Source organism: Melozone crissalis, unplaced genomic scaffold (genome assembly GCF_028551555.1).
Source record: "Melozone crissalis strain CALT ecotype California unplaced genomic scaffold, PUWL_Pcris_2 ptg000007l_1, whole genome shotgun sequence".
NCBI lineage: Eukaryota > Metazoa > Chordata > Aves > Passeriformes > Passerellidae > Melozone > Melozone crissalis.
Genome location: NW_026535785.1, coordinates 7,935,066 through 7,948,504, shown reverse-complemented (window position 1 = coordinate 7,948,504; position 13,439 = coordinate 7,935,066). Strand labels below are relative to the sequence as shown.

The window sequence follows — 13,439 nt, the reverse complement described above, 5'->3', positions numbered from 1 at the left end:
ATTGCTGAAGCATAGCAGAAATTAGGTAGTAAAGTAAAATAAAGTGCATTAGCCATGTGGCACTGCTGGAGTCTCCAAGAAGAAAAATGGCATTTGTGGTTTGGTGCTGAAGTGAGTGACTGAGCCCTGCACCTGTGAGTCACCGAGCCCGGCCGCCTTCTCTCGCCAAGACATTTATAACTTGGGCTGGTGTTGTGATGTATAATCTGTCTGAATGCAGAATGCCTGATGATGTTGTGAATCAGCTGGTTTCATCTTGTCTTTCTGGTCTTTTTCTTGTCATGGCTCATGTGAAAGGAGAACCAGACACTAGGGAAATCAATTTACCACAACAATTTGTGTGGCTCCCAGGCAGATTGATTTAAATAAGCAAGGAGCTTAGATTTGAATAATTTCAGTCTTGCTTGAACACTCTAGTAATCTTTCTAGAGCTTTCTAGTTTGGTGATACTATTTTGCAGCTAATCTTAGCTTTTATTGCCAAGCTTGGTATGTTTCCTGACTAAATTGATATGATCTGTAATTATTTAAATGCTTGCATGTTAATGTTTCTATTTTTTTTAATAATGTTTTAAAATGGCAAGCCATTATCTACTGAATTACTTCTCCATGCGTTAAGCTGCTTTTGGATAGAAATGGGAAACTTAATTAAAATGCAGAAGATGACTATTGTTGAAGTAGAACTAAAAGTACTCAAATACTGGATCAGAATAGTTGTTTTACATGGAAAAATGCTTAATACATCAGTCTAGCTTTCCTGGTCATTGTGACCTTTGAGACTTGGGAACAAGGATTAAAAAAAAAATTCTTAATTATTAGAAAGGATTACTCTCTTAGTTCCTGTTCAGAGCCTCATCCTCAAAGAATTGATGTGAATGCAGTTGTACTTGAGAATCTATTTTGTCTGTACCTGTGGAAAGGGCTCATTTGTCAGAAGCTGGCAATGAGCTCACAGAGCAGAAGGGTTTCCCTCAAAGTGTGTTAGCAGGTTCCCAAGTGGTGCATTTATGGCTTCAAGAGCAGATTTACCCTCTGTGAGTCCCTTGTCACAGAGCAATCCTCCAACATCCTCATGAGTTTTGAATGTGGTAGACCTTGCCCAGTCTAGTGGATTGATGGGACCATGGGATGGACTTGGTGGTTGTTTTGGTTCTCCAGTGCAAGGAGAAAGGACTCCAATTCTGGTTGCTTGTGCTTCCTTGAATTTCATGTTTCTTGGTCAGAGGCAGGGGGCAAGTACCTCTCTATGACTAAGGCTTCAGTTGGCTTCTCCTCACCAGTGGTTTTTTGCCTGATCCAGAATGCTTATATCTAAAATTCGTTTTACTGAGGATGATGGCAAAAATGGTAACTAGAGCTGTTAAATTGTGGGTACAACAGGATGGACACTCTGCCTGACTGCCTTAAAGAGAGTTTCAGAACTTTCTGTTGAGTGCCTTCTAATTTTATTTATAAAGGATGGTAGGTTGCAAAATTGATGGTAGGTTGTTTTCAGCTTTTATATGGGAAATGCAGCTCAGTAGTGCCTTCTGAAGTGCAGGGTAGCATAGGGAGCAGCCTTTATCAGCTCTCTGGCCTCCTCCTTAGATGCCTCTGGGTTTATTTTAGATGTGCATCTCATGGGCAGCCCTTCCTGTATGGGAAGAACTTGGAGTGGAGGGGGGGGGCATTGTGCTCTTTCTAGGACTCCCTAAAAATAGCCTTCAGATCTTTCCTGCTGAGTTCAGCAGGCAATGGTGAGAATCCAGCAGAACAGATCTCATGGGAGAAACTCATCCAGGGTTGGAGAAATCCTGTGGACTGCTAAGGCAATGTCCTAATTCTCTGTTGCAGAGTGATGCTGCTTGCAAGCTGCTGTTGTGGGCTGTGCTGTGGACCTTAATATGTGTTAGCCCTTTGTGCTTATTTGCTTATTCCCCCTGTGTACAAGTGCAGTGTTGTTCCTTAAGTGAATTTATCTTGGCCTCTCCAGTTTAATGGACTGCTTTCTTTTGAATAACCAGAGAAGTTGCTTTGGAGGAATTGGAGAATGAATAACAGAGCAAGTCAGGCTTTTTCCTGGCATGGGGTGGTCTCTTAAAGTATTTTAAATCCCTGGCTTCTGGCCATTATTAGTGGTGTCAAGTCAAGAGCGTGTGTGGCTTTTGACTTGACATGGCTCTTCTCAGCTCCCATATTATGTCTGTCATGGTGAACTTACCCTGGGACGTGTCCTATCAGTGTTTTCATTGCTGTCACCACAGCCTTGGGGAGCCTCAGGCTGCCATTGGAGTCTCTGGGCAGCTGTGCAATCCCTACAGCTTTTCCAGTGAGCTTGTGGATGTTGTCATAAAGAGAAGATAGGCTCAGCTGAGGGGAGGGGTGGTGGCTGGCCCTGGTCATTGAGCATTTGTCAGATTTTTTTTTGGTGTTTGAATAGCACTGTGATCAAATTGCTACACACAGGGGATGATAAAGTCAGTGACTGTAGTTGGTGTTTAAGAGAGAGAAGAACTGAAACAGTTTATTTTAACAGCAGGGAGTTTCCCTGCTCAGGACTCTTGTTCTTCACCTGCTTCTCACTGCAGTGAAGTGAGTGATGTGCTGGGCCCCTGCAGATCTTCTGAAGAAAATTCCAGTGTTATATTTCAAATCCAGCTGCTAGGGGTGTCTGCCCTGGCTGTACTCAGGGTGCTCCTGCTTTTGAGGGAGACTTCCCCATCACACTTCATCTCACAGGCAGGACCAGGGGACTTTCCACTTTCAGGAAGTCTCTTGCAGTGTAATAGCACTGGAAAGCTGGTGTGTGGGGTCCCTTGTAAATCCTCTCCCTCTTGTTGACATTGCCAGATAACAAAACTGATGTTGAATACTGCATGGGAATTCTGGGTGACATACACCATGCAGAAGGTTAAAATAGTCCTGTTCTTGTGACAGCCAGGGACTAGTGCTGGGTGTTGTGTAAGAACCTCTACAGGCCTGTTCATCCATGTGTAATGTAATACCCATCATGTTTTGGGAGTAGTGATGTTAAATGTAATTGTTCCTCTCACCACTGTCCTGAAGGAAGAAAGGAAGACTTCAAATTAAAATTATTCTTCTTGTGGTTTGTGGTTAAGGCTGAAGTGGCTTTTCTGAGGCTTTTGATTTTTATTGCCTCTAAACAGAATAGCTGGCAGGAGTTAAAAATAGCAGAGTCTGCTTCCCACCTGTTTGGATGCTCGTCTTATTTTGGTTTGGAAGTGGAATGCATGAATGTAAATCATTAGGATTAAAGCAGTGCTGTTCATGCCCTGAGCACGGGCAGGAGATGCAGGAGATGCTTATTGTGCCTTGGTGAGGGTGGGTTCCTGATTGATGTGACACATGTGCCTTGGTGCAGGAGGGGGAGGAAAATGCTCCTGGGGAGGGATCCTTGGGAGCACTGTGCGGCTTTCAGTGTGGAAAATTGGAGTCACGAGCCTGCATGTTGAATAACAAAGACAAATATGAATATTGGCTGGTGGAGTGTTGAGAGCATTGTTCACTCTGCTGAATGAAGCAACAGCCCTTGGCAGGGGAGCCTGGTGCTGGTTAGAGGTGCTCTCCAGCAGTGGTGGTGGAATGGAGCTGTGGGCAAGGGGGGATGTCAGTGCTTCTTGGCTTTTCTCTGCAGCACAGAACTCCCTCCCCTGGCTGTGGGAGTGGGGTGATGAGTAAGCAGCCTTTGCTCTGAAACCTGCACTTCTCTGCTTTGGTACATGGAGCTTTTGGTGTGCACTGTTTTCTTGGCTCCTGTACAAAGCTAGTTTACAAAGCATTTCTCTGGTTCCAGGCCATGTGCAGCCAAAACATGATTCTCTGAAGAACAAAGCATGGTTAGAACACCATTTTCATCTTAGGAGACAGGGGCTTTACCCTTCCATGTACAACAGCTTTCTATTTTGTGTAAAACTGAATATTGCTTGTGAACTTTTAGTGGCTTTTTGGAAGCTTTCTATAAAGTTAAGTGCAACTTGAAGTTCTATGGGTACATACTGTCAAAAGATGTGGAGTCTCTGTATTGAGAGTAAGTCACAGAATTTGACTTAGATTATGAACGTATTTGATAAAAGCTCTTCGTTAGCTGCTGCACTGGAATTATTTTTTGAGGCCTCCATTTCTTTTTTGGCTTGTTTGTCCTCTGCATCACCAGTGGATGCTGTGCAGTACTGTCAGTGCTCATGCTATTGATTTTGCCTCTACTGGAATACTCTGAAGTTTACCTGGGATGTTTCTGGTTGGGGTTAAGGCAGAATGCCATCCAAAAAGGTTTGAAAGTAAAGTTGTCTCACCATAGCTTGTGGACTGCTTGATGCTGCAGATGGAGATGCCACTGTGTTCCCAGTAAGCTCAGTGGTACTGGGAGGACTCTTCCATAACCCCATTTGTACTAACCTGACAGAAAACTCTAAAATGAAAAACAGTTTTCTGTTGATTTGCTGAGTTTTGGATGGTGTGATGGGCTTGAGTCAACAATGGATGAGGAGGAGAGCGGTCTCCCTGTCACCTTGGTTGGTGGGATAACAGCTCTCCTTCCTTCTTTTATCCTCTCTTGTGGCTCTGCCAGCATCCTTGCATGCCTTTTGGTCTCTGAAGCTTTTTGCTGGCATTGTGAGAGAGCTTTCCAGGAGCAAATCCTGAAACCTCCTGGCAGGATCTGCAGCTCAGTGTCGGTGCTATGCTTAGCAGAGAGCTCTGTTGTGGAGGAGTGTTGTGGGAAACATTATATCTGGTAGCAGTGCTGCCAAACTTAGGTGGCAAACCCATAATTTCAAGGTCTGTCTTGTTCCACAACTCATTAGGACTGCCTGGAAAGCCTTTGAGAGGAGGAAGAGAGGGGACTAAGAGAAGAACAACCAAACATCTGGGGCAAATTTGCTTTGATTGTGCTGGCTGTTGGAATATGCTCTGATGTGTGGATCTGCGTTGAAAGGAGAAAGGCTGAGAGGGCTCAGGGGCTTTAGAGTCCCCTGTGCAGGGAGGCAGAAGCAGCAGGGACAAGCATAGCTGGTGTGAGAGGGCTGTGACACTTCCAGCACGGAGCAGCTGTGCAGCCTCTGAGCACCCACCCTGCAGCTTTGCAGGGGTGGCAACAGCCAGCTCAGAGAAAGTGATTTGCTGGTAGGAGTCAGCAAAGATATTTGCCCAGTCAGGCAAATGGAATCTGTGTTCCCTTAAAATTGCACCTTGGTCTGTGGTCACTTCTGATGCACCAGAATTAAAGCTTGACCATTTTCTGTGCTTTTCCTGCCTTTGGTATTTGGCCATGGAAGGGTCTCTGCTGTGCAGGAAAGGTGCACAACCTGCTGAGGACCTTGCTCAACGTCAAATGTGAAACAAGTAAAGCCACTTTTGACTTCTATCAAAGCTACAACAGAAAGAGTAGGACTTGCTGAGCTTTCTTGGTGTTTGAAGCAGATACTGAATAGTGGATCCTCAAAGTATGAGGGGACAAGGCCTGCTTCATCCTTGTCTCCTTTTTACGTGGCTGCTGAGCCAGAAGGACACACATGTTGTGCTGGGGTTTTTTGATGTTGCTTTGTGCTGTTTTTTCTGAATAAGCATACTTAGCTTAATAGTGTCATACCCCTGGAGGATATAAAATGTCAGCAAAGGTGGAAAAGTTTGTGGAATGCAGAATTCAGTTAAAACAGCTTTAAAAAGTAGCAGAATTTGATGTTTGTGGTGAAGTGCCAGTTGTGCTGTGTGTGTGCCAGATGACTAAAGAAATTGCTGCTGGTCCTGATAGTTTATTTTTTATGCACAAAGTCCTGTGTATGTTTTGGTGTTTTTGTATAACTTGGGCTAATACATTTACATAAACTAGGAACACCTAACCAATGTGGACATAATTATTTGGGTAAATGATTTGCTGCATTGCAGACTTTAGCTCTGTTTGTAACTGGGAAAAATTATTTATATGAAATAAGCAAAGTATATGGAAGCTAGGAGGGTACAGCTTTGGTGCATGGTATATCCACAGTTACCGTGCTTCAAAGTGACTCCTTTCAAAGCATGGATGGTAAATATAAAGTGTTTTTGCTGACATGACAACATGGGGTTTGTTTTTAGTACTAAGAGTTCACTGGCATTAGAGAGTATTTCAAGCTTGGCTTAACAAGTTTAACTTTCATTGCTCGCTAAATGTGTAATTAAGTTACAACATCTTCTCATCTGTTTTGAACTTAAATTATCACTGGTTTTAACTTTCCTGTCACACATGACTTTTTCAGGATTGCAGGATGTGTGAAAATGGTTTACTGTAGCCATATGCTTCTTGGCTCAGAACTCCAGGATGTTTCAGTAGGTTTGAAGCATGGGTGGTTGTGTGATGTGTGGTTTTTCCTTTACAAAAGCTGTGTTGATTCTTGCCTAGACTACTCTATCTCCTCATGTTTCCCGAAATTCTCCTGCAGAATATTTCCAAGTGGTTGCATTGGAAAGGAATCAGGTTTGCAAGAGGGTGACTCCACCAGATGTCTCCTTGATCCCTACCTTGCATCTGGCCTGTGCTGTTTCCAGGTGTCCAGCAAGTCTACCTAGCTTGGTACCTGAGGATTGAATCACTTTATTGTGAGTTTGCTGTCCTGGCTGGGTGTGTTTGCTGAAGAGATGGCTCTTATCTGTGGGAAGGACACAGCTAAGAAGCCAATTGTCCCTTTATCAGCTCTCTGGCCTCCTCCTTAGATGCCTCTGGGTCAGCAGGCCCATTCTACCATTTCTCTACAGATCCTGGCGATAAATGTATTTGTTTAGATCAAAGTGTAAAAACCAGAAGATGGGCTGCCTGCCCTGTGTGTCTGTGTGCACCATCCTCTGTGCCATAACTGACTGTGTGACCGTGCAGCAAACTGGGGACCACCTGCAGCCTGGCTGGGCTTCTGTCTACCCTCTCTCTCATATGAATGCAGCTACTTTCAGTAACATCATTTCCTAATTGACTTGTTTGAGGTTTTTGCAATCTTCCTGAATTTAGGAAGAGAACATCTGCTGGGTTCTTCCCATCCATAAGCCAATTGCTTTTTTTATTTTGCTGTCTTGATCCATGTTGGTTCTCGATGGCTTTTGCCTGAGCAGGTCCAAAGTCTGTTGTCTTCAATGTCTGAAGATTATCCATAGTTAGTATTTGAGATATGCCTGGTTCTTGCTTTTCAACAAGTTCACTGTTATTCTTGCCTTAAAATAATATTGGAAATGTCTGCCATCATCCCCATAAGAGTAGTGGAAATGTCTGTTGTTATCCCATCTTCTGCTCTCAGGAGAGATAAAATTCTGGACATCAAGGCACTTGAGCAGTTCACTTCAGACTCTTTCATTTGCATGACTTTTGCAAGGAAGCAAAGGAATCTTAGTGCTGGAGATCTGAAATAATTCCTGCAGAGTTTTCCCAAGACCTTGACTTCCACAGAGCTGTAGAACAGTTTGGGTTGGAAGGGACCTTAAAGGTCATCTCATTCCAACCTCCTGTCATGGGAAGGGACACCTTCTACTAGACCAGGTTGCTCCAAGCCTCATCCAGCCTTGAGCACTTCCAGAGACAGGTCATCCTCAGCTTCTTTGGCCAACCAACCTCACCATTCTCATCCACATCAGTTGATCAGGGTACTTAGTTTGCTTCTCAAAATCCCATGGTGTGAATTATTTTTCCTTAGGATGTGATGCAGTAAGACCAAATCGAGTGTGTTTTGTACACCCAGCTGGAAGGGGCTCTGGCTGTCCCTGAGGCAGTGGCTGTAGCTGCACCCCAGGCAGTGTGCTGAGCACTGGGTGGTGATGCATGACCCTGCTTCAGTCACCATTTCCTGTTCCTGTGGCTCCCAGCATGATGATGATCCATTTCTGCTGCTGAAGCACCAACACCTGGTGGCCCTTTGGGCCTGGGTAGTGGTGCTGGGCTGCTCACCTTGCTGTATAGTTCTGACCTATTTTATACTGCTGCCAAAGCAGAGAGTTTAGAGAGGGATGGATGACTGTCATGGTTTTCTTCAGTGAGTTCAGATCTGGTGGATGGGAAAAGGCACTTTTAAACACAACAGTGCCTTTGAATTTTTCTGTGGCGTTCATAACACTAATGCAATGTGATTTGTGGCTGTTGTTTGTGGTTGTATGGAAGAAAATGCTTTTTCTGCTCAGGTTTTCTTATATGTGGTACTTGTTCTAATCTCTGCTTTCCCAGGGAGGTAGGAAGTGGTGTTTGTGCTCTGGAATGTGAGTGTTAGTGCGTGAAGGAGCTTGGAGGACTTCTTAGAGAACTGTAAAGGGAGGCAATATATTCCCACTGAAGCTGCTAAACAGCAAAGGCTTCTGTGAGCCCAGAGGCACACACATTTTCTGTAAAGGCTGTTTTTAATCCTTCAGTTTGGAGATGTATGAGGAGTCCTTCTCTCTTGCTAATCAGTGGAATGTCCTTGCCATCAGCTTTCTCTCCTAAAATGCCTTGACTATCATGTGGTGCTGGTTTAGGCTGCTCTCTTCCTTCCCCTTGCCCTGGGGGTCTTCTGAGCATCCGTGTTCCACAAGCTCACCATGTGGGACTGACACAATGCAGCTTTTCTTGCTCTTCAACTTCCCTTAGTGGTAATTTGAAACTTGCTTTTTTTTCATGACTCTTACTGCATATAGTTCTGAAACTGCTCCCTTGGAAGGTTTCTTGGGTGGATGTAGTGCAGAGAGGGCCACAGGCAGAACGTGTATGGGTTGCGCTGGGGATATTTTTCTTCCCTTTCTTCAAACTCTCCCCTTCAGTTTATCAGACAGAAACTGAAAGGATTGTTTTTCTCATGTTGCTTCACTGAAATAGGGAGAAGCAGGTCAGCATTGCATGGACCCACCTCTCCAACACTTACAGTGGTAAGAAGGAAGAAAGATCACAGTTCTTAGCTAGCAGGGGGTCATGTTGTTCCACACTGAACGGATTATTGGCTAGATAATACACTTTGCATATTTAAGTACTGAGCTGTGAATGAATTCAGTACTAAAGCTTAGTGAAGGTCCCAGTTAAGTTCCATTACTCTTCTCAAAAGAATAAGGCTAGATTTTGTCTCACAGAGCTGAGTTTTGCTACAGAGCACAGGAAAATCTGGTATTTCAATGTGTAACATTTTATTGTTGTGTATTTCAAGAAAAGCTTGTATAGGCTTCTCAAGTCAGTGAGAACACCTGTGTTATATTTTTGGGCTCATCCTTCCAGAAAAAAAACCCTGAGCTTTAATCTTTGGTGGATCTGAAGCAAAGGTTACCAGCTTGGAGGGTGCAAAAATAATTGAAGTGACCCTGAAGAGTTTTGTGGGAGTGCTCTCTGACCCTTACAAATTCTCTTGCCTGCAAATGTGTTAGGAAGTCCTGTCCTCTATAGCAGAATTCCAGTGCTAGCCTAGATATTTTTATAGAGAAACTATCCTTGACTAAAAGACTGAGACAGCAGTTTCAGTGGGGGGCACTCTGCCTCCCAGCTTTTTGTAGTCTAAAACCTTCATCTGTTGCTGAAGGATGTGGGATGAGGGCAGAAAATTAAAGAAAGTACACTTTGTAAGTCACAATAGTGTTGGTCTTAGAGGCTGCTGTAAAATAAAGCAATTTGGGTGGCATCTTAGTTTTCAGTTGAAAGAATCAGTTCTGCAGACTGAGGATAACTAGCAGACATCTGCTAGTCTTTTAAAAAAAGTTGATATCCAAATTTCCAAATTTATAATTACTTTGGGAGATACAGTTTTAGATCATGTCAGTCTGACCAAAATGCAATTAATTGCTGTAATCTTTCAGGTACCATTTTTTATGTTCAAAGTGGAGAGGTGATTTCTGCCATTTACTGCTATGAAAAATCAAAGTCCTTTAGTTAATAATGGCTGTAATCAAGAGCTTGAAAACGTTTTCCAGGCTTGCTTTTTTCCTCATAAATTTGTGTTCATGTTCCCCAAAGCACCAATGGTACAAGTGTTGGTGTAGCAGATTGTGCAGCAGCAAATGTTGCACTGAAAAGCTTTGCTTGCTTCAAAACTGCTGAAATGCTGGTTCTCTGATGTCAGATCCCTGAGGTCTAACTCTGTAGTGTCAATGATGTGTTTAAGCTTAGAGTGGTTTTGTGTCTTGTGGCTCTTAAAGCGTGTCTGGCATCTTAAGTATCAGTAGAAGCAGAGACTTTGTGAGTCAGGGTTGACTTTGCTGTGGGTGTGACAGCCAGGTGATTTTGTCCTGCCTTTGTGCTCTTCTGCTGTGGAGAGGAGATAGGAGTTTGTGTGATTAACTTTTTTCAAGGAACTCTTCATTGTGAGAGCTACTCAGGCTGAAAGGAGAATGGGATGGTTTGCACTCAGAGTTCTTTCCCAGGAACTCCCCAGGAGAATACAGTGAATATTTTGAAATGATGTATGAATATTGGATGTCACCAGTTCTCACAGTTGAAAGTATAAATCTTGGGGCTGCTTTGAACCAGCCCTTTTATGTACAAGTGAAAGAAAAGATGTTACTTCTCAAATGGGGAATGTGAACCTTTCAGTCTGGGGGAGGGGAGTGAGTCCTGCCATTCTCCTTCAGTTGTATGCACCAAAATAAATTTTTCTTTAAAATCCTGCTCATACTTCTTTGTTTTCCCTCAGGTACTTTTTTGCCTTCTTAGTCTGGGCAATTGTGGCAGATGCCAGTGCATTCATTATGTTTTTGTAGTGTCTACATAAATGCTGCTACTCTTGTGCTTTTGTTCTGTTGATACACCATAGTGTCGAAGGTACCTGTTCGTCTTTTGGTAATTAGATATCATCACTCTTGTGATTCAGATTCTCAAATTTCCTGTCAATTGTGTCAAGTTGTTTATTACAGTGGAGAAGAGTTGACAGTATTTTAGTTTCAAAAGTTTAGACTCTTCTCTGTTAAATGCATCACATTGGTAGTAAACTGACACTCCTTTTCTTTCTCCTTTCAGCCAGATAATGAAATCTCTTCAGACTGCAATCATGTAAGTATTGCTTTGTTTATTCACTCTCTAGCTATGGCATTTGCACCTCCTGTCTCTTGTGAACCTGAGGTATTTTGCATAGTTTAGTACTTTGCAAAGGCTGTTAATCAGACACATTTGGGTTTCTATACTGGCCTTTGGAGGAAGAACACAAGGTCACTTCTTTAACCCAGTATAACAACATTGGTCTTAATGGAGACTTCAGAGTGGAACATTTTAAAGAACTTTACAAACTGTACTTCTGTATCAGGGGAGGATAGCAGACTTCTTTCCTGTTTTATAAATGGGGGGTGGTTCCCGTGAGTTACTGGGAGCAGTGTGATGTGTTCCTTTTGGCAAAGATGTGAGCAGTACTGAATTTCAACTCTTAATTTCAGCTGTTGACACCTTCTGTATTACTTTCACAGCTGCTAAATTCTTAGACTCGTTTGGAAAATGCTGTGGGGGTGTGATATTTAGAGGCAGTTTGAGACACTTGGCTGGTTTTAGAACAGATTTCCTCTCAGCACTGTGTTTAACAGTGAGCAAACTATTAGCCAGTTTTTGGGCTGTCAAGCTGACTCTTCAAATCCCAAGACTCTCAAAATAAGCATAAAATTCATTGCTGAGGTTGGTGTTAGGTTTCTTTTGGTTTTTCTCATTTCTATTCTGTCAGCATACACCATATCAAGATCCTTAATTGCTTGGTTAGCCCTGAACACAGACAGACAAGTGCATGCCTCAGTGACAGTCTTGATTTTGGATGCTTGAGAAGCTGTATTTTGTTTTATTATTGGAAGATATATTCCAGAGATGAAGCCCAGTCATGCTGTACAACCAGTAATTTCCAACTGTGTTTATAAATTAACCTTTAGCACTGCCTGACTTCATTGGCAGCTGTAATTCTCTGTTGTGCAGGGTTGGATCAAATGAAGGGCACAACATGTTTCTGTTTAAGTCTTTCTGAAAAAGAGAAAACTCCAGTAATTAAAATGTATCTGCCTGACATTTAAATGTGCCAGCAAAAATTACCTGAATGAAGAAGAAATGGAGAATTTTAGAAGTCAAAGTTGGATCTTTCTTCTGCTGGATTAAGTGATGGCATCTCTGCATCAAATATTGGGTGGATGTGGATTATGGAAGCCATTCACAAATAGGAACTGTGGGCTAAGTCTCATTTTCCCAGGCACAAATTGAAGGATACTGATAAAAAACTAGACCACAGAGAGATTGTCTCTTGTCCAAATGTTTTCTTTGCCTCTCCCTGCAGTACAATTGCTGATCATCCCCTGGAAAATACTGCCTAGTGGTAAAATCAGGAGTTTTAAGCTGCAAGTTTAACCTTCTTTCTATTTGTGGGAAGGTTCATTTGGAGAGCATCACATTTTGAGACTCTCCAAAGTGTGAGATTGCAAATGCAGAGATGTATTCTCATCTTGTGTCCTCATTCTTGTACTTCCATTTCTGTCTGGGAGAGACCTTCAGTGCTCTTTGCAAGGACAGGTTCCCCATTCATTCACTTTTACCTACTAAACCTCACGTTTACAATTTACTCCATCTGTAACACCCTAGCTTACCATCACCTCCTTTTTTAGCTTTTCACAGCTCCAAAGCCATGAGAGGTGTGGAAGGTGGTGCAGTTATGCTGATTCTGATTTTGGTTCTCTCTCTGTGCTTCCACCCTCCTGGAGTGGGTGTGAAACTCGTGTAGAGCATGTGATTGTTTTCCCAGTGTTTTGTGTACAATTGAAATGTCAAAGTAAAAGTTTGACCAAATTTTATCTTTTTGATATTAATTTATCACCAAGGCAGAGTTTTTAAAATGAATTTTTACGACTTCTTAATCTTTAAGTTAATGAAAACTATTTAAATGCAACTTAAGTTCCTGGAAAAACAGATGAGCTAATAGAGCAGTCAGGCAACACTTCAGCTATTGATTTGTTGAGGTTTCACGACCCTACCCTGTATTTTTACTTTATGGTGCCTCAGGAGGACATCTGGGATGTGTGTATGTATGTACAGGGTGTGACTGGCCCAAGACTGATTCTTGCACAATGATCCTGTGCATTGAGGCTCCTTCATGAGCTCCTTGCTGGCTCCTGGAAGAACAGTTGTCCTTTCAGAGGCATTTTTGCAGTCTAAGTTCTAATGTATTGTTTTGCTTAGCAAGAGTGGCCCTCCTGTAGATTTGAAATATATCTGCATTCAAAAAGTTGTCTGGTCACAGCCCTCACAGAAGGATCAAGCTGCTTTGTCTCCTGCCTTTTTTTGCTTGTTTTTTATAAGGTTTTTCAGCATGACATCTGCTCATATTGAGGATTTAATTTGCTCAGTTCACTTGCATCAGGCAGACACACCGTGGCACACAAAGGTGTGGTGGGCTAAAGGTGTTGCTAAGTATGCAGCAGGTAGCAAGTTAAACCTGTCATTGTTTTATCCTCTCAGCTATGAAATATTCTTCATTTGCTATCTTTGCTTTTAGTGAGTCAGCTCATGACCTTGCAGAGATT

The 13,439-nt window shown here is 42.7% G+C and overlaps 1 protein-coding gene across 1 annotated transcript in view; it reads left to right on the top strand.

Annotated features, from left to right (window-relative positions):
* GLG1 (golgi glycoprotein 1) overlaps positions 1–13,439 on the top strand; it is a 78,576-nt gene that overhangs the window by 27,748 nt on the left and 37,389 nt on the right. Inside the window, exon 2 of the mRNA XM_054296284.1 lies at positions 10,918–10,950. Within this exon, the coding sequence (XP_054152259.1) occupies positions 10,918–10,950 (33 nt within the window). The remainder of the gene's footprint in view (positions 1–10,917; positions 10,951–13,439) is intronic.